This window comes from Urocampus carinirostris, chromosome 13 (assembly GCF_059441175.1).
Source record: "Urocampus carinirostris isolate Australia breed hairy pipefish chromosome 13, RoL_Ucar_1.0, whole genome shotgun sequence".
In the NCBI taxonomy this organism is placed as follows: domain Eukaryota; kingdom Metazoa; phylum Chordata; class Actinopteri; order Syngnathiformes; family Syngnathidae; genus Urocampus; species Urocampus carinirostris.
In genome coordinates, this window is record NC_142361.1 from 16,791,289 (window position 1) to 16,818,751 (window position 27,463).

Here is a 27,463-nt window from a genome sequence, read left to right on the forward strand (position 1 = left end):
GTCTGATTGTACTATGCTACCTGTTGCCATCTGCTCAAAAAGAACGTACCTCCGACTCTTTGCCTGCCTCCTGTTTTTATACTTGATCTCCGTTGCCGACCCGTTTCCGAATTTGCCTCCGACCTGCCCTGCCCGTCTGATTCCTGATCACATTTCCGAACACGACGACGCCCTTCTTCTCCAGCCCCGACCAACAACACGACGATTCTGCCTGTCCGCGACCATTCCCGCCAAGCCTTCGCCCGCCTGTCAAGCTTCGTCAATCCGTCAAACAACGGATCGAAGAATCACCCCTTGTCATTCCTTCCTTCCAATAAAAACCAAGAAACGAGTGCAAGTGATCTCAGTTTTCCTTCCGTCCTGCCTGACAATGTCAATGGCAGTAGGTCAGATAAATGAATTTTGAGGAAGGCAACATATACTGTGCATATTGTATATACACGTTATACATCTAAATACATTGGAGAATGTTAAGAATGTTTGTCCTTCTACAGAAACCATATCGTTTTCTATTATCAAACATTTTTGGTAAAAGCAACAGGGAACCACTAGGACGTGGCAAAGAGCCGCATGCAGCCCAAGAGCCACTGGTTGGCAACCCCGGGCTTAACAGTCCCCAAGAGAGTAGATAATGGGAAAATATAAATACAATTTTAGAAGGACAGTATACAATCCTTTTTTTTCTTTAAAGGTGGGGTGCTAAGTTTGAGGTGTCCTTAAAAAGTTAAAACTGGAATCTTTTCTATACTGTATGTGTTAACAAAGCCCAACTGAGTTTTAAGATCCCTTATAATTTTTTTCCATCACGCCTATCTGTTCATATCTCACTTTGAGCAGTAGGTAGAAAGACAGGGCTGAATGGGAGGGGGGTCTGCAGAGTGACTTTGTGCTAATCAACGCTGACTTTTGTTAGTGTGGCATAAAAACGGCGAAAGTAAGAAAAGTCTTCAGTCAAGTACAGTTCAAATGCACACCCGAACCCCCAAAAATATTTTAAAAAGAGGAGTTGATTCAAGTGCATCTAAGAAATGCATGAAATTGCAAGCGCAACATAAGAAGCTTGACAGAGGTCGCAATGATTACATATGCCGGAAGATAGCACCGAGTAGAAAAGTTCCAAATACCGGACAGCACTTTTGAACAAATCCTCGACTGGTAAAAGGGTTTGTTGTTTGGTGTCAATGTATAATACAGTATTTAGACATGTAATTGTAAAAGAATCAGGTTTCTTCATCACTTATTTTGCCTTCATGGGTTCTTTTCGGAACATAAGCCTGCAATAAGTGAGGGTTCACTGTAGTATATTTTTTTCACATAGAAAAAAAATTGATGTACTGCTTAAAGGATGTTGGACTCTCCTCTCAGTCTCTCTCTTTCTCTATAAATCTGCCCCTCCCTCTGTCGATATGGCTTTCTCTGTGTAGCCTCTCTTTCAGTAGTTCACACCCTGTTTGTCATCTTTTTGTCTGTCTCAGTCACTCTGTCTGAACCACACCCTCCCAACCTCCCCTCTTTTTCCCCATCAGTCTGTCTCTTTCTGTGTCGGAGTCTCTGTCTCTCTCTCTCTCTCTCTCTATCTATCTATCTATCTATCTATCTATCTTCTCTCTCTCTCTCTCTCTCTCTCTCTCTCTCTCTCTCTCTCTCTCTCTCTCTCTCTCTCTCTCTCTCTCTCTCTCTCTCTGTATCGTCAACTCTCCTGTTTTTGCTCACTCTCTCACTTGTTTAAAACCCCACCCCAACTCCCTGCCATGGCATTGGGGATGCCTCACTGGAAGTTGATCACTTGATGTTGTGCTCAGCTAAGCAAAGTCCAGCTCACTCACTTGGAATGAGTCCTTATCTGGAAGGTCCACTTGACATGGCAGAGCACGCACAGAGGAAGCCAAAGGAGATACGAGGCTGAAGGCACCCCAACGTGAGCTAGACAGCCATCTATCAGAATGGAACTGCGGGGGCCCCGGGGGCCGGCGCTCAGCCAGGACCTTAAAGGCTTTGGATTGGGGACTTCCATTGCCGGGCTCCCAGCCAGCAGCATCATTTCAGCTGTGCAGCAGCAGGACTACTCAGCCAGTGTTTGGCTTCGCAGGAGGGACAAACTGGAACATGTAAGTGTGGGACAATCAAGATCTTAAATAATCCACAATTTTGACATCTGAATAGGGCATTTGAAAGAGAAGGTTTGTGGACTGTTTTGGTTTGTGAATACCTGGTAATTCCACAATGATAAAAATTAATTTGATAAGTCGCATACATGATAATTAAAATTTAATTATTGTTATCGATACCAATATTGTGAAACATTGTATTTGATAAAATTAGACTTGGCACTCCAGGGTAAACATGTAATAAAGACTTTAAAGAAGAAAAAAAAGATTAAAGACTGTCAGGATAAAAGCAAGAAAAATAAGATTTAAAGTGTAGAGCTAAGAGATTGGTTATGATAATTAATAGTGAAATGTTTGTGGATGAAAATGAATAGCATTAGCAAGCTAACAGCAAGGCAAGCCATCAAGTAATTTCTTTTTTGCCGTTGCTCTTCGTTTCAAATTTGGGTATTATCAATCTATTGATCATTTTATTCAAAAGAAGCAGCACATATACTTTATACAAAAAAATAAAACGTTTTTTTTTCCAAACTACACTTTATATATTGCTTAGTACTCTGAAATTCAAATGATGAATAAGAGGTAGGTTAATTTATTTGTATATCTGAAAGTGCCTCACCAGACACAGACCTCACCACCCGTCACTGACAGGTAGCAGCTGAGATTCGAAGCTGTGACCTGCCTAGTTACCTTCCTTGACATTAAAATGTTTGCGGCAAGTGACCTGAGATTCTACTAGGGCTTGCTGAGGGTGCTACAGCAACCCCAGTTAAAATCCTCCAGCATTTCATTTAACATTCTAAAATTGTTTGAATCCATTTTGTCAGCCTTTCAGTCTGGGAAAATCCTGGGGGTGAAAAAGGTGTGCCTGTTCAGTGGTATCAAAACAGGATGGTTGATGTTGGATTTGAGAATAAAACAGCCGCACCACACTGATTGCCCTAGGCTGTATGTTAAATATTTGATCATGGAAACCAGCGTGGTGTTCTTCGACAAAATTGTCCAGAAAAATGTGCTTTTTCTGACCATTCCACTCAATGTACTTCCACAGAAAACTGCCTAAGAAAAATGTTGTGCGCTAATAGATCATATGAGGTCATGAAAAACTGTAAACGCATCCAATGAACTCACAGATGTTTTGAGGTTTCACGTGGATGCAGATCATCCAAATAATTTGTGGCCAAGAAAAGCTGTATTGATTCTCCATTACTTTGGCGGTTTATTGCCATTGTCTGTGTTTTTGCCGGTTACTAATGATGGCTTTCACGTCGTCATCTTCTAAATGTGGCAGAGGGCTTTTTGTAAATCAAGCCTCTTAGACATTAGTTGGGGTTTGGACAAAAAATAATGGGTGGCAGATTAAAAGATGAGACAAATAGATTTTGAAAGTGAAATCTTCCTAAGAGTTATAACGACCATTAACTCTCATCTACAGCGTACATGGGCACAATGAACTGTACATCTGCCACAGTGAATGTGCACATATTAATTAATACATAATTTTAAACATTTTCGTCCCTTTGGACATTTAGATTTTTTTATATGGCTTACCTGCCCCAAGAGGAGAATCCCCCCCACCCCCCAATTCCGTTATACTATTTTATAAAGACAATAAACGCCATTCAATTATTCATTCATGCATGAAAGATTCAGTGTATTTTGAAAGAAATTATTATTTTCCTTTGCAATTAGTATCAACACAACACATGAAGTTGTGGATAATTAATTCATGGAAAATACTGTACCTGCACTTGTAATTGGTTCAAAGACGCATTATGAGCCCATTTCCAGCAGAGAGCGACATTGCCAAAGGTTGCAAACACAACCTGTTTTATTGCAAATGTTGGGCGGAAGGAAGCGTTGGCTCCTCTCTTCTTGCTCTGTAACGGTTATCTCACTATCAAATTCATATACGTTTTAGATTAGCATAGTCAAATGCATCTGTTTCCCCTTTTTTTCTCTCAAATGGACATTAGAAAATATTCTTGTCTTAGCTGTTCAACACTTGTGCTCAACTGATGTCTGACTTTCTCTTCCTGATTTCCTCAAATTCCAAAAATGGACTTGCTAACGGGCTTTCCAAACAGCAACATAAAAAAAGTGATGCTCAGATGAGGTGTTAGAATAATGAGATAGCTAAATAAATACACAAATAAATTGGGAGGTCAATGATCCTGACCTATAATCGTTTCTCATTGCACCTCTTTTGTTACCTTTTGTGCATATAGTGAGTATATCTTCATAGATTTATTTTAACAATTCAGCTGACTTTTCACTCCGAGAAGACACATGCAATTGGCCGGAGATGTAGCATCTTGATATGGTAACACGTCAATTACCACTAATTCAGCATAAAGAAGTAATAAGACAGCAAAGAAAACAGAATGTCAAGAAGAAGAATAAAAAAATAAACTAAAATTTGGGATCTGAAGTGGGGGGTATGGCATGCATGAGATCTTCACGAGGTTTGCCAATCGGTGTTCCTTCACCAGAGTCTAAACTTAACTCATATCAGTATCTTTATTCCAAAACAAAGAAAAATATAACAGAGCCAAAGTGATAACCACAGACACCAGCCTCTATTGACTCGCAAATTTTAAAGGGATTAAACTCCTAGTTTTTTTTTAAGATCCTAATGGGGTGGATGGGCCCAGCATACAAAATATAATTTCTAAAGGGGACAAGGAGCCGTCAGACATTTCCACCCAATCCAACACCACAAGCACAATCTCCCACCAGCCCACCCAAACCACTAAAACCTGGGACAACCTGAACCTGGAAATCCAGTCTGAGGGTAAAGCAGCCCCACAAATAGCCCCCAAACCACCCACATTCAGCCACTTGGAGGTGAAATTCTGAGGGGAGGAGATGGTGACAAAGAGAAGTGAAGGATGCACCATAGAGAGCATAGACCCCAACCCTCAGGTCCAACCAGGAGATGTCCCAGTGGTCATTGGGGATAAAAGAGTTTGCAATGGAGGTAATAGCTTTTCCTGGCCCACCCCCTTAAGCCCATCTGGAGAGACAAGAACATTGCAGTAAAATCTAAAATCAGCCAAATGCAAGTGTAACAACACTCATGCGCGACACAAGGGTTCACAGTCACTCGGTTTATTGCCTGCATTCAGTAAACAAAACAATACAAAAGTCAGGGCGTCTGTGCACGACTGCAATCATCTTCAGCACGATGTTATTGAGCTGAAGCTATGGTCAGCAGACAACAAGCGAGCACATTAATAGTGAAACTTTGAATGAATGAATGAATGAATGAATGAAAACTTTTATTTCGAACATAAAAATAAAAACAGGACAAAAACAATAAGTCAACAACAAAATAATGTCACATAACATGTTCGAAAAGGGGTAGTCAGAAGCAGATGCTTATTTTTCCTACCCCTTTATCTTCCCTATTAAATACATTTTATAGATAGCTCCTCTTGTGTCCAATACAACAAAATCTCATGGATATACTTATTACATAGGTCAGATATCAATAATTATAATAGTTACAATAATCACATATTTTATACACTAATCTTCGCAATACCCATCCCTCAATGTCATAATGCGCATAATGTCACTGCGGCACCAGTGATAATAACAATAAAAATAAACACAATACTTATAATAACAGTTCTGATATAATAATAGTAGCAACAATAACAACAAGTTAACCTGTCACGGTCGCCATGACGACCAGTATGCCACACCCCGAACTCAAGCTGAAGCAGATCAGCTGATTGCTGTTCTGCTATTTAAGGCTGGATTTTGGGTTTGGCGGGTGCTGGTTCATTACTCATTATTCACAATCCCGGTCTGTTATGCCTTGTCCTGTTTTAGTCTGTTATGCCTTGTCCTGTTGAGTTCGTGCCGGAGGAACTCTGTATTGTTCTGTTTTGCCTCAGAGTATTGGGCGACTTTTATTTTATTAAATAAAACCTATGGATCGTCAACGCATTTGAGTTCTCCCTTCATGCCTCCTGCCTCCGTTCTGGTCCGGTCACCTTCCTCGCCACCACGCACTCGTGACAGAATGAACCAGCCAACAAATAGAACTCAGCGAACGATCCCAGCGCGACTTGGGGAGAGCTGGAGAGCGCAGTTCGGCAGGCGCCTACTGAGTTGGCCTTCCCTGCCCGTTCGAACCACGGCCCCGCCCGTCGTGGCCCTTGCTGTGCCTCGAATGGGGTCCCTGGAAGAATTGACGCCTGCCTGTTCAACTCTCATGCCTGCCTGCCCGACTCCCGTGCCGATTGCCTGCTATTCCGTCTCCCCTGCGTGCCAGCCCGACTCCGACTCTGCTGCCCGTCGGGCCGACTCCGACTCTGCTGCCCGTCGGGCCGACTCCGACTCCGCTGCCCGTCGGGCCGACTCCGACTCCGCTGCCTGCCAGTCCGACTCCGCTCCTCCTGTTTTGTCTGTTCTGATTTTGACTCTCTCATGTCTTGTCTGTTCTGATTTTGACTCTCTCATGTCTTGTCTGTTCTGATTTTGACTCTCTTATGTCTTGTCTGTTCTGATTTTGACTCTCTTATGTCTTGTCTGTTCTGATTTTGACTCTCTTATGTCTTGTCTGTTCTGATTTTGACTCTCATGTCTTGTCTGTTTTGATTTTGACCCTCTCATGTCTTGCCTGTTCTGATTCCGCCTGTCCTGTCTGAATCGCCACTCTGAACCCGAACCCCCAGAGTCTGACTCTTCTGAACCCGAACCCCCAGAGTGCGACTCTTCTGAACCCGAACCCCCAGAGTGGGACTCTTCTGAACCCGAACCCCCAGAGTGGGACTCTTCTGAACCCGAACCCCCAGAGTGCGACTCTTCTGAACCCGAACCCCCAGAGTGCGACTCTTCTGAACCCGAACCCCCAGAGTGCGACTCTTCTGAACCCGAACCCCCAGAGTGCGACTCTTCTGAACCCGAACCCCCAGAGTGCGACTCTTCTGAACCCGAACCCCCAGAGTGCGACTCTTCTGAACCCGAACCCCCAGAGTGCGACTCTTCTGAACCCGAACCCCCAGAGTGCGACTCTTCTGCATCGGCCTGACCTGGGTGCGACTCTTCTGCATCGGCCTGACCTGGGTGCGACTCTTCTGCATCGGCCTGACCTGGGTGCGACTCTTCTGCATCGGCCTGTCCTGGGTGCGACTCTTCTGCATCGGCCTGTCCTGGGTGCGACTCTTCTGCATCGGCCTGTCCTGGGTGCGACTCTTCTGCATCGGCCTGTCCTGGGTGCGACTCTTCTGCATCGGCCTGTCCTGGGTGCGACTCTTCTGCATCGGCCTGTCCTGGGTGCGACTCTTCTGCATCGGCCTGTCCTGGGTGCGACTCTTCTGTAGAGGCCTGTCCTGTTTACCTGTTCTGATTTTGCCTGTCCTGTTTATCTGTCCTGTTCTCGTCGGTTCTGCCTTTGCCTGTCATCCCCTGTCCAGTTGGCCACCAGACCCCCCCTGCCGAGCGCCGATTCCGATCCGCCCGACGCAGATGGCGCCTGCCTCTCCCCGTTCCTGCGTGTTCGGAGGAGGGAGCAGGGTTGCCCCAATCGCGATCGTCAACATTCCGGGGCGCGAGGTAGTAATTTTTTCTTTTTTGGGACCTCGGGAGCTGTCCCTTGAGAGGGGGGCTCTGTCACGGTCGCCATGACGACCAGTATGCCACGCCCCGAACTCAAGCTGAAGCAGATCAGCTGATTGCTGTTCTGCTATTTAAGGCTGGATTTTGGGTTTGGCGGGTGCTGGTTCATTACTCATTATTCACAATCCCGGTCTGTTATGCCTTGTCCTGTTTTAGTCTGTTATGCCTTGTCCTGTTGAGTTCGTGCCGGAGGAACTCTGTATTGTTCTGTTTTGCCTCGGAGTATTGGGCGACTTTTATTTTATTAAATAAAACCTATGGATCGTCAACGCATTTGAGTTCTCCCTTCATGCCTCCTGCCTCCGTTCTGGTCCGGTCACCTTCCACGCCACCACGTCTCGTGACATAACCATAGTTTGAAATGCAGTATTTCCAATCTCCCTCATATCTTATTTTCTTCCCTGTATTTCGCCAGTAATGCTGTTTTGTATTTAAATTTGAACACATGGATAGTTGGACATTGTTTGATCTCATTTTGCAAATTATTCCAAAGTCTGACTCCACACACAGACACACACATACTTTTCCTGGTGGTTCTCACCTTTGGGATTTTGAATTCACCACAGCCCCTCAAGTTATAGTTTCCCTCTTTCCGAGTGAATAATTTTGTATGTTTTCTGGCACTATGTTTTTGTTGACCTTAAATAACAGTTGTGAAGTGAAAAATTTTATTAAATCATCCAATTTCAATAATTTGGACTGCATGAATAAAATATTGGTATGATCCTGATATCCTACCCTGTGTATGGTTCTTATTGCACGTTTTTGAAGGATAAAAAGGGGCTGTAGATAGATAGATAGATAGATAGATACTTTGTTCATCCCCGAAGGGAAATTCACATTTCCAGCAGCATCCCTGAGCTGAGAACAATCGAAAATAACACGGGAGCTGCTGGAGTGGCTGCCATTCGTGACGGCGCCAGAAGAAAAGATTCAATTTGAATCATTTACAAACAAACAATTGAATCATGTACAAACAAACAAAATATTCATGTTTCAATAAGTGGAGTGTTAATAAAATATTTCTGATACTGATATAACCAGATAAAACTAATTTTAAGTTACCTGTCCAAATGAATGTTGTGCCATCTCACCTTTCCCACTCTCTCTCCTGCAGTTGACTTGCTGCTGCTCTGTAGTGAACTTTTGTAATTATTGCCCCAGACTTCTGCACAATATTTTAAATATGGCAGAACAATATAATAAATACAATGCATTATAATTTAAAAGAAATGTGGTTTTATTAATTATTGAAATGCTTTTAGATACCTTAGTTTGTATGTGTCTGATGTGTGTTTTCCAACTTAATTTATTGTCTATTATGACCCCTAAAAACTTTATTTCTGATACAATGTCTATTGCGACACCATCCATTTTTACTTCTAAATCTTGATTTGCCTTACGATTACCAAAGAATATTATTTTGGTTTTATTTAAATTTAAAGATAATTTATTTATATCCATCCATACTTTTAGATTAATTAGTTTGCGATTAATACAGGTTACCAAATCAATATAGTTATCATTTGAATAGAAAATGTTAGTGTTGTCTGCAAATATTACTATTTTCAATAGTTTTGAAACATTAAAAATATTGTTAATATATAAATTGAATAGCTTTGGTCCCAGGATAGAACCCTGTGGTACTCCACAACAGATGTCCAAATATTCAGATGAAAACTCTCCCATTTTTACATATTGCTTCCTCCCCGTCCAATAACTTTGAATCCATTGCAAAGCCACTCCCCTGATGCCATATCTTTCCAGTTTTTTTAATAGTATATTATGATTAATGGTATCAAATGCTTTTTTTAAGTCAATAAATACCCCGACTGCGTATCTCTTCTTTTCAATACTATGGGTGATTTCTTCTACTGCATCAATAATTGCCATTGTTGCTGATCTGTTTGCTCTAAAACCATATTGACTTTCATTAATCAATTTATGTTTATCTACAAATTGTTCTAGTCTATTATTGTAAAGTCTCTCTAATATTTTAGAGAACTGAGGAAGCAGAGATACCGGTCAATAGTTTGTAAAAATGTGCTTGTTCTTTAAACTTTAATAATAACAATGAACATAGCTTTCCCACGTACCTGCATTCATTAAACAAAACAATACCAAAGTCAGGGTGTCTGACTGCAATCATCTAAAACATTAACGCAGTAATCATCGTTTCAAGCTGCGTTACTTTACTTTTAATTTGTGTTTTTTTATATACATCATTTAGCACTACTTATATACATTTATATACAAAAATAGTTCGTAAAAGCAGCTAGCAAAATATGCATTCTTACCCAAACTGATATTGGGCACAGCTTACCTTCAGCACGATGTTATTGAGCTGAAGGTACGGCAAGCACATAAGCCCATAAAGTGCCAAACGAAAAAGACAGTCGCACATGCCCATGGCTTAACAAATGAATGCAGTAGCAGAATTTTAACAATAATGCAACAAAAACACAGATTTTTTGAGAATTTAAAAAAAAAAAACGTCAAAACAATCAAATTTCAACTCTGTTACACAAGCGCTGGTTACCTCCAACTTCCTCTACACTTGCGAGACATGGACTCGTACAGCAGAGCTGTAAAAGAAAATCCAGGCCATGGAGATGCTACGCGATAAGAAACTCCTAGGCTTAAGCTACATATCCCATGTGACAAATGACATCACATCATCAGAGGGCAGATTGGACCTTATGAATAACTATTGTCAACTGTGCACGGACAAAAACTGCAGTGGTATGACACATCACAAGATCAACATGATTATCTAAGATCATTCTCTACGGCACAGTCTAAGGTGGCAGTAAGACAGAAAAAGAATTGGTCTGACACGATCAAGAAATTGACTGGTGCCTAACTTTGCCACAACCCAAACTCAGGCCAGTAACCATCAGCAGTGGAGAGAGCTGTTCAGAGTTGCATCCTTAGTGGTGATTAAGGGATTTGTGAAGCATGATAAGCAAATTACTGTAGTGTGTGTGGAGGATGAGTAATCATGAAAGTCTCCCTCTGTTGGGCGCAAAGAGTTGTTCCACCCTCATTCAGTCACCCTGAGAGCCTTTGCCATTGGGACATGCCAGGAACACCTCTACAGGGAGTTGTCCAGGAGGCATGCGGACCACATGCTCGACTCACCTCAGACGGTTGCTCTAAACGCAGGAGAGGAGCGGCTCTATAAAACGAGGAGATCACCAAACAAATTTTCTTGACACCTCGACTGCACTCAAAAAATTATTTCCTTTAAGGTTATGAATATAACAGAAAAAAAGGACAGCTTTGGCAGAGTCCCAACTCCCAAGCCTCACTGAAAATGAATTTGACTGCTAACACAACTCTGATGTCTTCTTCAGTAGATGGAAGTGGTAATATGGCTGCTTGCTTAATGGATAAAATGCAAAATGTTTTTTGCTGCTATCAAGCAAAATTACATCATCAGAATCCCTTGTTACACTTCCTTTTTAAATTGTATTTAAGGTTTTTCATATTTTCTTCCCAAAATAAGTTGTGATTTCTCTTAAGTTGCAAAAGGAAACAAACACAAAACCTGAACATGTATTATCATTTCATGTATGTTTTTTTCTACAATATTAAAGATCAAGCTGATTTTGTTGACTAGCATAGGGTTTATTGCCTGTTGCCTTTAACAGAACAGATCCCTCTATGGAAATGCAAAATGCTTGATAAGGTTCTACTTAACTCTGCATATGCACAGCATTTGAATATCAATGTGCTGCCTTTAAAAAGTCTCAAACACCACCCAGCTAATAAACAGCGGAAAGGAGATTGGATAGCCAGTGCATATTTGCTGAGACTGTTTAATAAATGAAAACAACATAATGCAAATTATATCAAATGTTGCACCTTCACAGTTTGTCAGCCCTTAAGTTGCAAGTTCAGTTGAGTGTGCGTGCTTGTGTGTGTGCTTGTGTGTAAGGGCAGGGCAACTCAGCATCAAGCACAAGCTACACTGAGAGGAGACAAGAGGGAAGCAGAAGCCGGACCTTCTATTTATTTTTCCTTCGCCTCCTACTTTTAGTGTCTATGAGAGAGAAGCAAGAGAAATGTGAGCTTTCTATCACAGCAAGGTGGGGGAGCAAGGGAGCAGGAGGGAGAAAGGATGGGAGGAAGGATGGGTGAAAGGATGGGGGGGAGGAAGCTGGAGACTTGGAAAGAGGTAGACCAACACACGATGCGCAAAGGGAGACACGGGGAGGAAGGCGAGCAAAGAAGAAATGAACAACACAGTTAGATAAATAGATAGATAGTATTTTCTTTCATCATCTGCAAGCAAGGGGTGCATCATGAAGGTAAGCTTTTTCAATTCAAAAAGTCTTGTGAGGACGTGTGCTTCTTTGAGGATGCATGTGAACGAAATATGATACCAATGCTGCTTCCAGTCCAGTAGGTGGCGGGAAAGCACATTACTAAGAGACTAATTACTCAATTTGAAGTGCAAGATTTTAAGCTAGATTTCTGCCTTCTGTTTATGGCTCACTATTGTGAAAGGAAAGGCGCAGGGTGAGGAATACAATTTTTTCTTAAATTGTTATCAAAGTCTACTGAAAATTTTATATAATCCTAAAAATATAATTCCTCGCATGTCGCTTTGGAAATTCTATAACTGTTCCCCGCAATGAATACTTACTCATCAGATTGTGATAGTTTAAATAAATTGAAAAAACTTTTTATCAAAATAAAAATGAGTGGTCAGAAATTGGAGACTTGTTCCACACACTGCTGGGACATTACTGTATTGAAAGAGGTTCACATCCTAGTCCAATTAAAAAAACAATTGTTATAAGAATGGCAGGTATCTTCTGAGTATTATTTTCAGTAAGAGTACTTGCTAAGTTTTGCGTGAGTATCTGTCAATCAGCTTTTCTGGTAAACTGCAATGCATGAGGTTGTCTTTGGGTTCTCAAGATGTTTGGTGTGTGTTCTTTAGTCAGTGATCTCAATGAAGACATGTTGAGTGCATTACCGATTAATGATTTTGGCGCACAATAAATTTGGTGGCAAGTACTTTGAATGCTCGACAAGTACGTATTTTGTGACAGAGTTTTTGTGTGTGAGTGAGCTTTTTTTAAAACTTAATATGGTATTTGAATTAATTTAATTTCATGTGAGTGAGCCATTTCAGTATATTGAGTGTGATGCAAGTGAATGTATTTAAGGTACATGAGAAATCTGGAATTGTATCAGTGACATGCAGTCATTATGGAAATACAAAATCACAAATATATTAAACCGTAATATTTATTCAGTGTTAAAGTGATTTCTCATTTAACTTCACAATTTTTGAATATTCTGTTTCCAAATTGCTGAATTTTCACATTATATTATGAATTTTATTAATATGATTAGTATGTAACACATTACTGTGCTGAGCATCAGCAGAAACAGTGAGCCCTGCAATTCTATTGCCTCATAGCAGAGGGCGACAGTGAGACAAAATAATTTTAATTGACCCACACTTCACCCCCAAACAATATTATTAATTACAGTATTAACAACCTAACAACAGGGCAAGCCATCCAGTTATTATTTTCTCGTAGCATAGACTTTTTTCACAATGGAGGATTACTTATCTATTGATGCTTCAATTCAAAAGGATAGTTAGGGTAGGACAACATTTAACATCTATCTATCTACGCTACAGTTCATATATTGTCTTTTTGTTTTGGCAATCACATGGTTAATAAGATGTATGTTTATCTATTTGTAAATCTGACTGAGCTTAACCAGACAGAAACCTCACTGCACCTCACTGAATGTGTGTATGTATCTATTTCATGATAACCAAGGTAACTTGTCCCAATGTTTTAGAAGACAACCGTGTAATGTGATTATTTTATAATTGAATAAGAGCTTCGGCAATAGTGGACAACTTTTCTTGGCTTCTGACTTCATCCCATTTCCTGTCTTTGGTTTCAAGCTGGCTTAATGTCAGAGCGGCATCAGTCGTTGACAGACACTAAGGAGTCTGACTGGCTGTGACCATTTTGCTCTCGGCATCTGTCTGCCTGAAGTGTCGTCATAGCGATGGTGATGAGCAAAGGGGGAAATATCTTTTTGTAATTCTGCTCACACACACACAAGATATTTTGCCTCATTTCTGCATACACATTCAACACATAGATAAAGGAGTTGGCAGAGCGAGGTGAGCAGCGCCTGAAACACCTGAAACTGTGTCCATGGCAACTAGACAACCGGCTCCTGCACCATTCGAAAAATATATCAAACCTATATTAAAGATTAAAGTCAACAAGCGGCTTGTTTACGCCGATGTGCGCGGAAAGGCCAAAATTATTTAAACCGAATCGCAGTGGTGTGCAAAGGGAGGGACATGACACAGTTTCTGTTGGGGAAGCAGGAACTGAAGCAGAGGTGCTCAAAATAAGGATGGTATTTAATAATAAAACCAGATACAAAGTAAAAAACAAATAAGGGGTCACAAAACAAATAACGATCAAAAAATCAAACCTGGCAATATTCAAATCAGAAACAAATACCATACGGCAGGGGTCGGGAACCTATGGCTCGCGAGCCATATATGGCTCTTTCTATGAATATCTATGGCTCAGAGACAAATTTAATTGCATGCAAAATATCTCCATCTTGCTCGAAACTTGAGTTGTTCATCCTATTCAGGTACACGCAAATCCAATCCAAAACTAAATCTCTGATGTTACTTCGCAGTATATATAGGGCACGTTTTTCACTACAATTTACAGTCAAGGTGTCACAAAAAAAAGGGGGGAAACAACTCGTTTTGGCTGTACAACGCTAAAGAATCCTTTATATAAAAGTTCACTATATAATCTGTGTTCAGTGTTCAGATACCTTATGATGAATCCACAGAACACACTGTAAATACGCCAAAACACCGGAAGAGAACTTAGTCTTTTGATTGGGTGAGTGGGAGGGATGGGTGGAGCCATGCAAAAAGCGCAAGCACTCCCTCCCATCTCTCGCCCTACGCCATCTGCGCCAAAAGTGAGCTCATCAGGCTCCCTATTTGCAGAATGTTGTGACGTTTTTACACAATAACTGCTTGCATCTGGTTTTGAAACCAATATGTATGAAAAAAAAGGGTCAAAAGGAGTTTAACCGATCTTGAGTAATTGCAAGAAAGAGACAAGTTTAAAGTGGTATGTTTGTTGATTTTGGGACAGGGGCTATGGCATTATTCTCTTTTCATATTTTTTATCAAATCATCAAAAATAAATGTGCTGAAGACTAAGCTTTTGTCTGTGGTGCGGGTTTAGCAATTTTGTAAATTTGTCTCATAATATATGGTGTGGCTCTTTCCCAAAATAAAATTAATATTTTTTGCTTTTATGGCTCTTTGAGTCAAAAAGGTTCCCGACCCCTGCCATACGGAAATGCAGATGCAGTGCAATGACCCAACCCAGTTTGTTGCCCGAGCAGTCAATACAGTAAAATCAGATGTGTGTTGCCTTAAAAAGGGCCCAGAGAAGGAACCCGCGCAGCGCGGACTCACGTCACGTAAAGCCTGTCTTTTATAACACAATCTAAGTTAAATAAAAGTTCATAAAAAGAGACAATGAATGGATAATTTTTTAATTTTTTTTTTAAGTCAGCGGGAGAAAAGCTTGGCCCGACCTCAAGTACCGTCCCCCCCCCCCGAAGTTATGGATCTGTGTACATTCTGAGGCTAGCAACAACTATTGGCTGAAATGGGATTGGAGGCAGCACAACCAGGGAGAAGCAATGAAAGAAAGCTGACAGACAATTTGCATTATTTAAGAGCCAACAAAGTTAAAAAGGACACCTCTCACCCTGGCTACCACCTCTTTGGCCCGTTGCCATCTGGTAAGCGCTACAAGTCCATTAAAACAAGGACTAAGACGCTCAGAGACCGTTTCTTCTCAGGGCCATCACCACCCTTGACAAGGGCACAACATTGTGAAAAATATATGACTCTCCAAATGACTTTGGTTCTAAATGTTATTGCAATACTTTTTATTGCATTTCTGTTATGATGTATCATTTTCCATTGGCATGTTATTACATTATTACATATAAATTGCACTTACAACAGTCTCAAAGCACTACCTTGCAACAATTCTTAGAGTATGTTGCAATAATGAATGAAGAGGGCTCTAGAAATCTTTCTCACAGGCCACATCCCACCCACGGGCCATGGCTTTGACTTAAGTGTTGTAAGCGTTATGAGCAACATCCCACTGACAAGATGACGACATGTTTATGTCCCAACATTGACATTATATCATTAACTTTGTTGCATGTACGCATTCGATTTGGTGAGCAGTTCAAAATTTAAAATTTTATCAAACATTTATGAATCATTTTCAGCAAATATTATGACATTGTCAAGTGTCTGTGCTGTAAGAACTGGGGGTATTATAAGTTGTGTAGTGTGTGTGTGTGTGTGTGTGTGTGTGTGTGTTGTGTGCGAAAAGTCAGCAAATTTCTTGACTGCCATCCTGCACAGATAAAATAGCTGGCGTAGGGTATGCATGAGTGTATGTGAGGGGTGGCAGGTTCCACATATCAAATATATAGGCATGACCAGAAGACATGAGAAAATTGCTTGTCTTGACATATTTTTGGTGAGAGCTGCAAGCACAAACACCTACACACACTCGTATAATATAAAAACACCTCGGGGTGATCCTCGGGGGTAACAAATCAATTCAAGCAAGGAGAGAACCAGCTACAGTTTTACAGTCAACCTGACAAGAAGCCCAACTAGCATATTACACATCAGGTGAAACGTAGAACATGTAGAACGTACCTCTGTTCTGAAATGTTTTCCACACCCCCAAATATTATCTTTTGCTATGAGGCTACGGTAAGAACTAAGGTTGCATAAAATATAAGTAGATATGTTTAAAATATTGTAACTTATTTTAATGTACATAAATTACCATGATGACACCTGGTTTTATTACTAAATCAATTCATTTATTTATAAATGGTTACTGTGCTGTCCTCACTCCGAAGCACAGTAATCCCTTGTTTTTCACTGGGGTTACATTACAAAATCATACCGCCATAGTCGAAACCCACAAAAAAGAAACATTTATATATTAATTGATTGATTGATTTATTGAATACTTTGAAAAAAAAACAGTTTACAGGCTCAAGTATTTGTTTAGCAAATAAAAGTCCTATACTTTATAAACATTTTATTTAATAAGAAACTTCTGTACTGTCATAATTGTCACGACCAGAATGGAATCAGGACCCAAATGCGTAGCGTTAATCAAAAGTTTATTGATAGAAAGAGGAAGGGCAGTGCCCGCGATCGGGTGCTCGCTGTACGCGGGAAGCAATCTGCTCATGCAATAGGATCGTGATCCGAATACGAAAGTGGACCTTCCGTAGCGGGAGATGGCCGTGTCAGCAACGGAAAAAAACAGGTCGATAGCCGGGACAGGAGAGCAAAAACGTGGTCGGGATCAAAAACGGGTCGTAAGCTGGGACGGGAGAGCAGACGTGGTCAGGATCAAAACAGGTCGTAGCCAGAGACGGGGAGAACAGGAACGGACAGGTGAAAAGACGGTGCAAAAACTGGACAGGTGGGAGACAGGGTCAAAATGCTTGCCTTGTAACAACAGAGGTTCGCTGACGGACTGACAACCGGAGAGTAAAAGGACTGGGCTTAAAAAGGGACAGGGAACCAATCAGGTAGCCCACAGCGGCTGGCGCCAAATGAGCAGGCATAGGTGATGCTACACAGTGATCATGACGATAATTATAATTTGAAAACAATCTTGCAGTTTTATGGCACATCTGTATTAAGGACAATATCCACTTTCCATTATACTTTGACGTCATCAAGTGGATGTTATGGAAAACTGCTTTCACCTTCCAGTCAAAGACCGAAAATTTATTGGCAATTTGGGGTTTTACAGTCCGCAAATACAGCATTTACTTTGCATCATTACCGTTGGGGCTCCGACTGAAATTATCCTGTCACTTCGAGGAATATGTTTTTGGTATTTTTTTGTCTTACATAAATTCTGCGTTTCAAAGTAAAACAGAAGATTAACCCAGTTGACACAACTGATGTCTCTGCAGTGTGTGCTTCCTCTAAGCTTTGCTTTGGCTTGACTACATCTGCCCGAGTAAAGGGGTCAGGCCTTATTGTATTTTTCACATGGGACAATGATGAAATGAATCTGGTGGTGTTTCTCAGGTGACGGGGTGGGTTTCCAGTGGGTTCAGACCTCGTTACAGTTGACACAGCTCTCGTGTCTCTTTAATGGCCTTATCATTGATGTATGGATTTTGTTCAGAGGGATCCCAGCAGAGCACTGAGGCAGTATGAGAGCAGAGGATGATGGAGAAGGGACCGAAAAAGCTCCCATTCCTACCCCCAAGGATGTTAGTGAGCACTAATTGAAGTCGGAGATGAACCTTACACTTCCTTGTATTTTCTGCTAGAATTGCCCTGTATTTGACTCCATCTATCTTCCCATCAACTCTAACAATATTTCCAGTCTCATAATGTTGCCACCACCATGTTTGACAGTGGTGATGGCATTTTCAGGGTGATGCACAGTGTTACTTTTACACCAAACGTAACGCTTTGCATTCACCCCAAAAAGTTTAACTTTGGTCTCATCTGACCACCTTGTTCCACATGTTTTTGGTGTCTCGCACGTGGCTTTTTGTAAATGCCAGAGGGGCTTTTTTATGGCATTCTTTGACAGAAGTTTTTTTTTTCTTTGCAACTCTTCCATAAAGGGCGAAATAACAAAAGATAGGTGAATAACAGTTTTCTCATGCACAGATTGTCTCCCCTCAGCTGTGTATGCCTTCAGGTCATGCAATGTAATCATGTACCTCTTGGTTGCTTCTCTGATTAGTTTTCTTCTTGTTTGGGCAGAAGTATAGAGGGATGGTTTTGTGTGCTCTCCACATTGATATTATTTCTCGCACAGTTCTCAAAATATTTTTGTATCCCATTACTGCTTTGAACTTTACCAAAATTTTATCTCGATAATACTTTCGCTAGGCACCAGTTTCATGTGTGTTTCTTTAAGAGCTTAAATTACATTGTAACCTGAATTGATGATAATACATTTTTTCCAATGATATGTGGTGGCTCAGGAAGTAATATGGGTATCTGTCATTTTGGATTTTACTACATTTTCAACCTGTTTTTTCAATTTTTGCTATTTTTAATATTAAATAAATACAAAAAAAATACTTTTGTGGAAGTCCTCAGAACAACCTGCCTTTAAAACAGTGATTTTCAACCACTGTGCCGCGACACACTAGTGAAAAATTGTCAGGTGTGCCATGAAAAATTATCCAATGTCATTTTTTTAAATTTAAAATTTTATCAAACATTTATGAATCATTTTCAGCTAATATTATGCCATTGTCAAGTGTCTGTGCTGTAAGAACTGGCAGTATTATAAATAATATTGTAATTAAACATACTATTCAGTGTCATTAGTAAAACATTTTTGGTTAGTGGTGTGCAGCAAAATTGTTCTAGTGTAAAAAAAACATGCCCTGGCTTTAAAAAGGTTGAAAAACACTGCTTTAACATGGCTACACGATATACACTATTTGCTTAAATTCAGAAAAACAAAAACAAATTTAATCTAAGAGGACGTGACAATAAATTCTATTCTCATTGGGCACCTTTGCTCCATTATTTTAAAATGCTCCCACCTTACAACATAGTATAATAGACCTGGATGACAGGGTCTGGTCAAATTCTACAGAACTACCTCATGGGCAGAAAATATATCAAAAGAAACAAAAAGTAATCTCCTGTCACCTACTGATATGAATGAATATTACAGTTACTCACCTGATCATCGGAATAAAGCAACAATAATGAGCGATGGCAAGGTGTTTTGCAAAGTTAAGATCGAGATACTTCCTTCACTAGACAAGGTCCCATAGCACACTAGTGTGCCACAGGTAACCCAAATAACCCTAACTAATCTGTACAGTCCAAAAAAACAACAACACAAAAAAAACTCATTCTATTCTGACTACTTTAGAATACTTAAAAGTCGATTTCGTCTTGTGCCAAAGTCTTTGTTTTCGCCCACATTGCTGACTGTTCAAAACCCCGATATTTCGCACGGCATTGCGTTTAACCAAAATTGGAGCGTTTGAATTAGTAATTATATTAAAGAGTGAGAAGAAAATGTCCTCGGGTTAATGTTGATTCGTAGTCTGGATGTTGTCGGCATTCAAGATGAGCCAGTAACAATTGCATCTGCGGCTTCATCCGTCATAGTCGCCCCCCGCTGTCCACATCAATTTCCCTCATAGCCAAATAGACTACTCCGCAATCGACGGGCCAGCAAATTGAAATCGTAAATTACACGTTCCGTCGCCACAACAAACACACGCAACAACTGCATGAGCTCGATCAACATTGGCACCACAAACTCGAGTCAGTTTGGCAAAATAGTTGGGCATAAAGTCGTGAATTTGAGTAGCCAGCACCTCTTTGTATTTGGTTTTTACGCTTTGCGCTAATAAAAACTGTCGATAAAATGTTCCAGATTATTTATAATGATATTTGAAGCAACAATTTTGCAAGCATGCAAGAAAAAAATTGAAACACTAGATCAGAATGTTCCAAACAGTGTGCTGGGGCATGCAAGTGTGCCGTGGGACCTTGTCGAGTGTCCTGCAGAAAATTGCCCAAAAGTATTCCGCAGCATATTTGCTTTATTCCAGTAATCTAGGCAACTAACATCCATATTAGTAATGTAGGTGGCAGGAGATTATTAGTCCAGTATTATTTATTTTTATGTACTAACTATTCACTAATGAAGTAGTGTAGGGAAATGTATTTAATGACTTATTTTGTTTGAGGAACAGCCTGGTAATGTACGTTTTGATATTTTCTGGTGTATAATGTTTCAAAATACTTTACCTTTCAAGCAAATGTAGAGCTAATGATGAATCAACCGTCATACACTAACTAATGGAAACCAAAACAAAAGGTGGGGACGAGGATGATGTCTCTCTCCACCAATACCCCCATTCCCTTATTCCGCCAACCTAATGTGTTCCGCCCCGAACAGCTTTGCTAAAAGTCATATAAAAGCAGATGAGCGCAGTGTTTGGCATGTATGAACCTCCATCCATCCATCTATTACCGCTTATCTTCAGTAGGGTCGTGGGAGTGCTGGAGCCCATCCCAGCCAACTTCTGGCAGTGAGCACAGGACACCCTGAACTGGTTGCCAGCCAGTTGCATGGCACACTGAGACAGACAACTCACTCGCTCATTCACACCAAGGGACAATTCGGACCGGCCAATTAACCTGACATGCAAGTTATCCAAATGTGGGAGGTAACCAGAGTGCTCGGAGGAAACCCACACAGGCACGGGGAGAACATGCAAACTCCACACAGGGAGGCTGCGGTAGCTGGACTTGAACCCTAAACCTTCCTGAGCCTGTGTGCAAACCACCCAGCCGCTGTGCTGCCCTGGAAAAATATATAGATGTAAATAAATCATATTGATGAAGAGAGAGTTTGGACGTCATTATCCCTTTAGTTGAACAAGATACTATTGCTCGCAGTAATGAGGTTTGCATAATTTTAAATGGTCTGGATTCATATAGCGCTTTTCAAGTCAATGAAGACTTAACAATGTGTTTCACACTTACCCGTACACACATGTTCAGTAACCAATAGCCGTGTCAGCAATTCAAGGCAATTACCTGCTTATCGGGGGCAGTAGGGATTCAGTGTCTTGCCCACACTTCAATATATAACACGGAGGAGCCGGGAATCAAACCTGCGACCTCTTTATCCCAAGATGAGCGCTTTACCTCCTGAGCTACTGCTATCCGAATAGGAGAATTGGAAATGGACAAAATAAAAAAAGTAACCCCACAGGGCAACAGGAACAAAGTCAGGCCTAAGAAATAAGAGAAGAAATCTACAAACTAGAAGACAAGTCTCACTGTGAAGAGTTACCTGACACTTCCCGGCAAGAGCAAACCGCAAGATCTAAGTCACTGAATTTGGAGTTATTGGAAAGACGCTGACAAGATGGCAATTTGATCACATTGGGCAGAGGTGGAAAACGGGCGACCGTCCAGGCGCTTTACTGAACTTCCTCGTCAGGTGATTTGTAATCACCATCTCAGCATCCCACTCTTTTGGTCATCCGCCCTCTCTGTAAACATACACTCGCTTCTGCTCATAAAGCAGCTAAGCTTGACGAAGGCCAGTATGCCGTTGACGCTATTTCTTACTATCATGCAAAAACACGATGAGACAACGTCATCTGGCGTCTTTTCAGGACTTCTAAATTTATATCATAAACTTGTATAATAACACTAATTAATTACCAACTCTTGCCCTCTTCAAATGTGATTAGAAAAACATAATTTTGCTAGATGATCCTTACATAGGTCAAGGGAGCGTTTTAGGCTGCCCCTAACAACGGACACAATTTTTCCTCCAGCCCTGTTCGACTTTCACCGTGTCAGTCAGCTTTTGTTTGCGCATCCATCACCCTAGTGCACCCTCAGCCTTTCCAGAGCCGGTACTTGCAGACACACACCTCTTGTTTTTCCTCAGTGGCAGCGGCAGCACTGAGTCTTTAGTGCCCTGAGCTAATCACAGATTCACAAAGCCAATCCAATCAAAGGAACATCCAGATTGCAGGAAACATTATACTGTAAAAAGGTAAATACATTGATAGTACATATTTATCAGGCATGTGATTTTATGTATTCAGTAAAGAACTTCACAGATTCATAACAAGAGACTGATGAGACACAGAAGGAAGTGTAAAGACTGCTAAGAGTTCATCAAACGTGACTGAAATGCAGAGAGGTAGCAATTTATTGGGTATGGACCAGGTTAAGGCAGACATATACACAATCACTCTCAAAGACACACAGAAACATGTTGAGTCAGCAATTTCCGTGGCTAACAGCATTCTGTGATGTTGTTTTCCTGTCACTCAAAACAAACCTCCAGGATTCAGCGCTCTGTGTTCTCGGTACGGTTCGGCAAACTCCTTCAGAGTCCGCTCCATTGTAGGGTGCAAAATCATGTCAAATGTTCTTAGAGAGCAGCTAGCAATAACGTAGCACAGCTGGAGGGGAGGACAGAACAATTTCGACCAATCAGAGGCCGCCTTATTGGCCTTCATTACGGATAATGAGCAACTCCATCTCTCTCATTATCATTTATTACAGTTTTTATTATTATGATTGTACAAAATGGTATGTGTAAACAGACATTTCAATTCAGGTGGTTGTGTTGCAAGAATGAATCTTGCAAGGGCATCAACAAACAATACACAGACATCATTAATATGAAATATAGGTCATTCATAAACTATAGAATATAAGTGTGTTTCAAGCCTAGATTTAAATCAAATATCAGAGGACAGAGTATTTCACAGCACCAGGGCCCAAACAGAAAACACTCTCAAACCTGCGAATTTCTTTTTGGCCCTTGGGATCACTGGAGAGAAATTAAATCTGAAGGATATGAGGTATTGCAAGAAACATTTTAGGTGTTCCACGAAAAAAAGGACAAATAAAGCAAAATCTTTGTTGAGGTAATGTATTAATTAACTAATTTCCCATTGTCGCATGCAACAGGTTGTTACGTAACTACCAGAAATTCCCACTGACAAAGGAAAGACATTCAGGAGGGGACATTGTGTTCTCACTACAAGCTTAGACAAATGAGCCTCATTAAAAGCGGCGCATTGTTGTTTCAATTCGTGTTGCTGTAAACTTATACAGCCCCCTCAAGCAGCACTGCACTATAATTGGACCTCTGACACATTTATCAGACTTTATCATGCTGAAATACATTATTTAGTTTAAATATATGTGATGAAACATATTTAAATTGGGCCAAATTATGGTTGAAAAAAGTATAAATAATTAAAATTAGTTACATTATAGCAGAGAAATTTAAGTTAACAAAAAGTACAATAATGCTGAAAATGAACTAAATTTTACGTTTAAAATATATAAATAAACTGAATAAGGGAAAAATACTAAAAATGAGCCGGATTAAACATACTTAAAAAAGTTTCAATGGGTCCATTTGTGAGTCTTAGGTATGACCCAGCTAAGGCTCAAACCAGCAACCTCCCAGTCTCAGGACGAGCGCCCTACCCGCAAGGCCACCGAGCTCTCTATGTGATCAAGGGCTATACAAATAAAATAAACATGACTTTCTCCATTTTAAAAGCACCAGGGTGTGCAGGATTTTTATGCCTGCCAGCAGGAAGCTCTCACCAAAGGTCAGCTGGAAAAGAGCAAGCAGGTTCCACTTGCAAGTAAAGTAACTGACAGCATCAGTATTAAACAAGTCGGAAATGGCTGCCGGCATGTTCAAGACCACATTCTGTGACATGTGACAAGGGGTGTATGTCATTTTCATAGTTTATTATTTTTTCTAACAACAGAAGCATTTTCCATGGAATGTGCCAGATATTGAATATTACCAAATTTAAACCTAAGCCAATTGCGGCCCTTAATAATGATTGCGTTTCCCCTATCAATTGATAATAAACCTTAAAAACAGAACCCGGTACCTATTTACTCACAGCAAGACCGACTACAGGTATCCAGCATACCGCATCAATAGCAGCAACTTACGATGACGATTTCGTCTGCTAACAGTGACTGTGTTAGAGCTCAAATGTGCAAAATGAGATCGGTCTAACAAAAGAACCTTTTCCCATACCAAAAAATGTGTGTACACAATTTGAAATGATAAAAAAAAACATATAAAGTATGGGGAAAGCGTATAAGTTGTTTAAAATACAAAACCTAATAGTTAGATACTATACTTTAAATACATTTTTTCTTAAACTTGCAAATAATGTACCTCAAACTTTAAAACAATCGGCCATGTACCCCCTTAACTAATGAGGCTCTTTGACATTGTACGCTACAAAATGAATACCTAAAAAATAACTTTAAGATGGTGTTGTCAAGGAACAGAACAAGGACTCGGATCCAATAGCGTCAGTTAAAGGCTTTATTGTGACAAGATTCGGTGGAGCAGGCTTGGGACGTCGAGCCTTGGCAGTGGAAAGCCTCTTGGGACGATATGGCAACTCCGTGGTGATAACGCGTGGCGAAACGTAGCAGGTAAGTCGGTGGCCGGGACGGAAGAGTAGATCGTAAACTTTTAACAGACAGGGGTCAGGCAACGAGAATCAGACTTGGAATATACATGGACTTGTGGTACCTTGAATGTTGGAGGTTAACTCAGGAAATGAGGAAGACACTCGAACGTCCATCTCTGGACGCTGACAGCTTATGTAGTAGACTTCCACCAATCAAGAGATCGCGTTCCAGCACACCAGCTGATTACCTCAGGTGACTCCGGTTAGGTAATCACGACAGAACCCCCCCCTCAAGGGACGGCTCCAGAAGTCCCCCAGGGAAAAATAAAAATAAATCCAAACACGTCACATGGCAACACCGGTAATCCAAGGGAAAAAAAATCACAGGCCAGTTACAAATAATTCCCCAAAACCCAAAATACATCACCAATAATCCAAAAATCGAGGGCCCAGAGGTCGTCCGATGAACCCTCAGAATTCTTCCGAGTGGATAGAGGCCCCTTCGTCCGCATCTGAAGGGGTGGTAGCGGGTGGGTCTGCCGGTGGAAGAGCAGCAGCGTCGGACCTACGACGACGACCACGGCGTGGTGCTGGTTGGTCAGGATGCAGTTGATGGAATTCTGCCACAAGAGATCGGTCCAGGATCTGCCTGCTGGGAATCCATGATCTCTCCTCCGGACCATATCCCTCCCAATCGACCAAGTACTGGAAGCCCCGACCCCTGCGTCGGGAGCGGAGCAGGCGGCGCACTGTATAGATAGGCTCCCCGTCCAAGGAGCGTGGAGCTGGGGGAGGAGGTGGAATGGGTGCCAACGGACTCTGGCTGACGGGCTTGATTCGGGAAACATGAAACGTGGGGTGCACTCTCATAGATCTTGGTAGACGGAGACGGACTGCTGAGGAGTTGATAATTTTTACTATAGGAAATGGGCCAAGATACCGAGGAGCCAGTTTCCTCGACTCAACCTTCAGTGGAAGATCAGCTGATGCGAGCCACACCTTCTGGCCCACCTGGTACTTCGGAGCAGGACTCCTCCGTCGGTTAGCCCCAACGGCATGAGTCTTGCTTGCCCGAAGGAGTGTGGCCCGAGCACGAGCCCAAGTTCGCCGACAGCGACGTGCATTCGCCGTAGCTGACGGGCAGTTTACTTCCTCTTCTTGACTAGGGAACATAGGGGGTTGGTACCCATACACACACTGGAAGGGGGACATTCCAGTGGATGAGCTAACCAAGGAATTGTGAGCATATTCCACCCATGCCAATTGCCGAGCCCAGGACAACGGTTCACTAGAGACCATGCAGCGAAGTGCCGTTTCCAAATCTTGGTTCACTCGTTCAGACTGACCATTGGATTGAGGGTGGAACCCTGATGAGAGGCTGACAGAGGCACCCAACAGACGACAGAACTCCTTCCAAAACGCGGATGAGAACTGGGGACCACGGTCAGAAACAATGTCCAGAGGGATGCCATGGAGGCGGAACACATGCTGCTGGACTATCAATGCAGTTTCCTTGGCGGAGGGGAGCTTCGGTAGTGCCACGAAATGGACCATCTTACTGAACCGGTCCACGATAGTTAGTACAGTCGTCATCCCCTCGGATACTGGCAACCCCGTCACAAAGTCCAAGGAGATGTGGGACCATGGGCGGCGGGGAACCGGAAGTGGATGTAACAGACCGGCCGGACGTTGGTGGGATGTTTTGTTCTGGGCGCACACTTGACAGGCGGAGACGTATTCCCTAACGTCCTTGGCCATGGTAGGCCACCAGAAGCGTCGGGACAAGAAACTGTGAGTCCGAGCCGACCCCGGATGGCAAGAAAAGTGAGAATTGTGCCCCCATTGGAGGACCTCGGACCGTAAGGGTTCGGAGACGAATAGTCGACCCTCGGGACAGGAGCTGGGACCCGCCTGATCGGGTATCGCCTCTCTGACTCGGGACTCGATATCCCAGGAGACTGCTGCCACCATACAGGAAGCTGGAAGGACCGTTGCAGGACCCTGAGGTGTGTCATTGGAACTCTGGAATTGTCGGGACAGCGCGTCGGGTTTCACATTCCGAGATCCGGGTCTGTAGGACAGAGTGAAGTTAAAGCGGGTGAAAAACAGGGCCCAACGTGACTGGCGAGGATTGAGCCGCTTGGCCGATCTAATATATTCTAAGTTCTTGTGGTCAGTCCAAACTATGAACGGCACCGTTACCCCCTCCAACCAATGCCGCCATTCCTCCAGGGCTAGCTTGACGGCCAACAACTCACGATCCCCCACGTCGTAGTTGCGTTCGGCCGGGGACAACCGCCGGGAAAAGAAGGCGCACGGGTGCATTTTCTGGTCCTTGTCCGACCGCTGGGACAGGACAGCACCCACTCCCACATCTGAGGCGTCCACCTCCACTACCAGTTGGCGTGCAGGGTCCGGTACCTGGAGTATGGGGGCCGTAGAGAAATGGGTTTTTAGACGGTTGAAAGCTGCATTAGCCTCGGAAGACCACCGAAATGGCTCTCTAGGACTGGTAAGAAGCGTGAGGGGAGCTGCCACCGAACTGTAGTTCCTGATGAACCTCCGGTAGAAATTGGCAAAACCAAGGAATTGTTGGAGTTTTTTCCGAGACTCAGGGACAG

At 42.0% G+C, this 27,463-nt stretch overlaps 1 protein-coding gene across 3 annotated transcripts in view; it reads left to right on the forward strand.

Annotated features, from left to right (window-relative positions):
* Positions 1–1,807: 1,807 nt before the first annotated feature.
* Positions 1,808–27,463, forward strand: part of LOC148353879 (inactive phospholipase D5-like) — a 41,511-nt gene continuing 15,855 nt past the window's right edge. For 2 of the 3 annotated variants that reach the window (XR_015852579.1, XM_088352029.1), the window contains exon 1: positions 1,808–2,108. Coding sequence is in view for 2 of the 3 variants with exons in the window: in XM_088352029.1 (XP_088208155.1) it covers positions 1,944–2,108 (165 nt within the window). In the remaining variant the exon portion in view is untranslated. Of the gene's footprint in view, positions 2,109–11,903; positions 12,053–27,463 lie in introns of those variants that run through there. The other variant, XM_088352030.1, reaches the window with a different exon arrangement.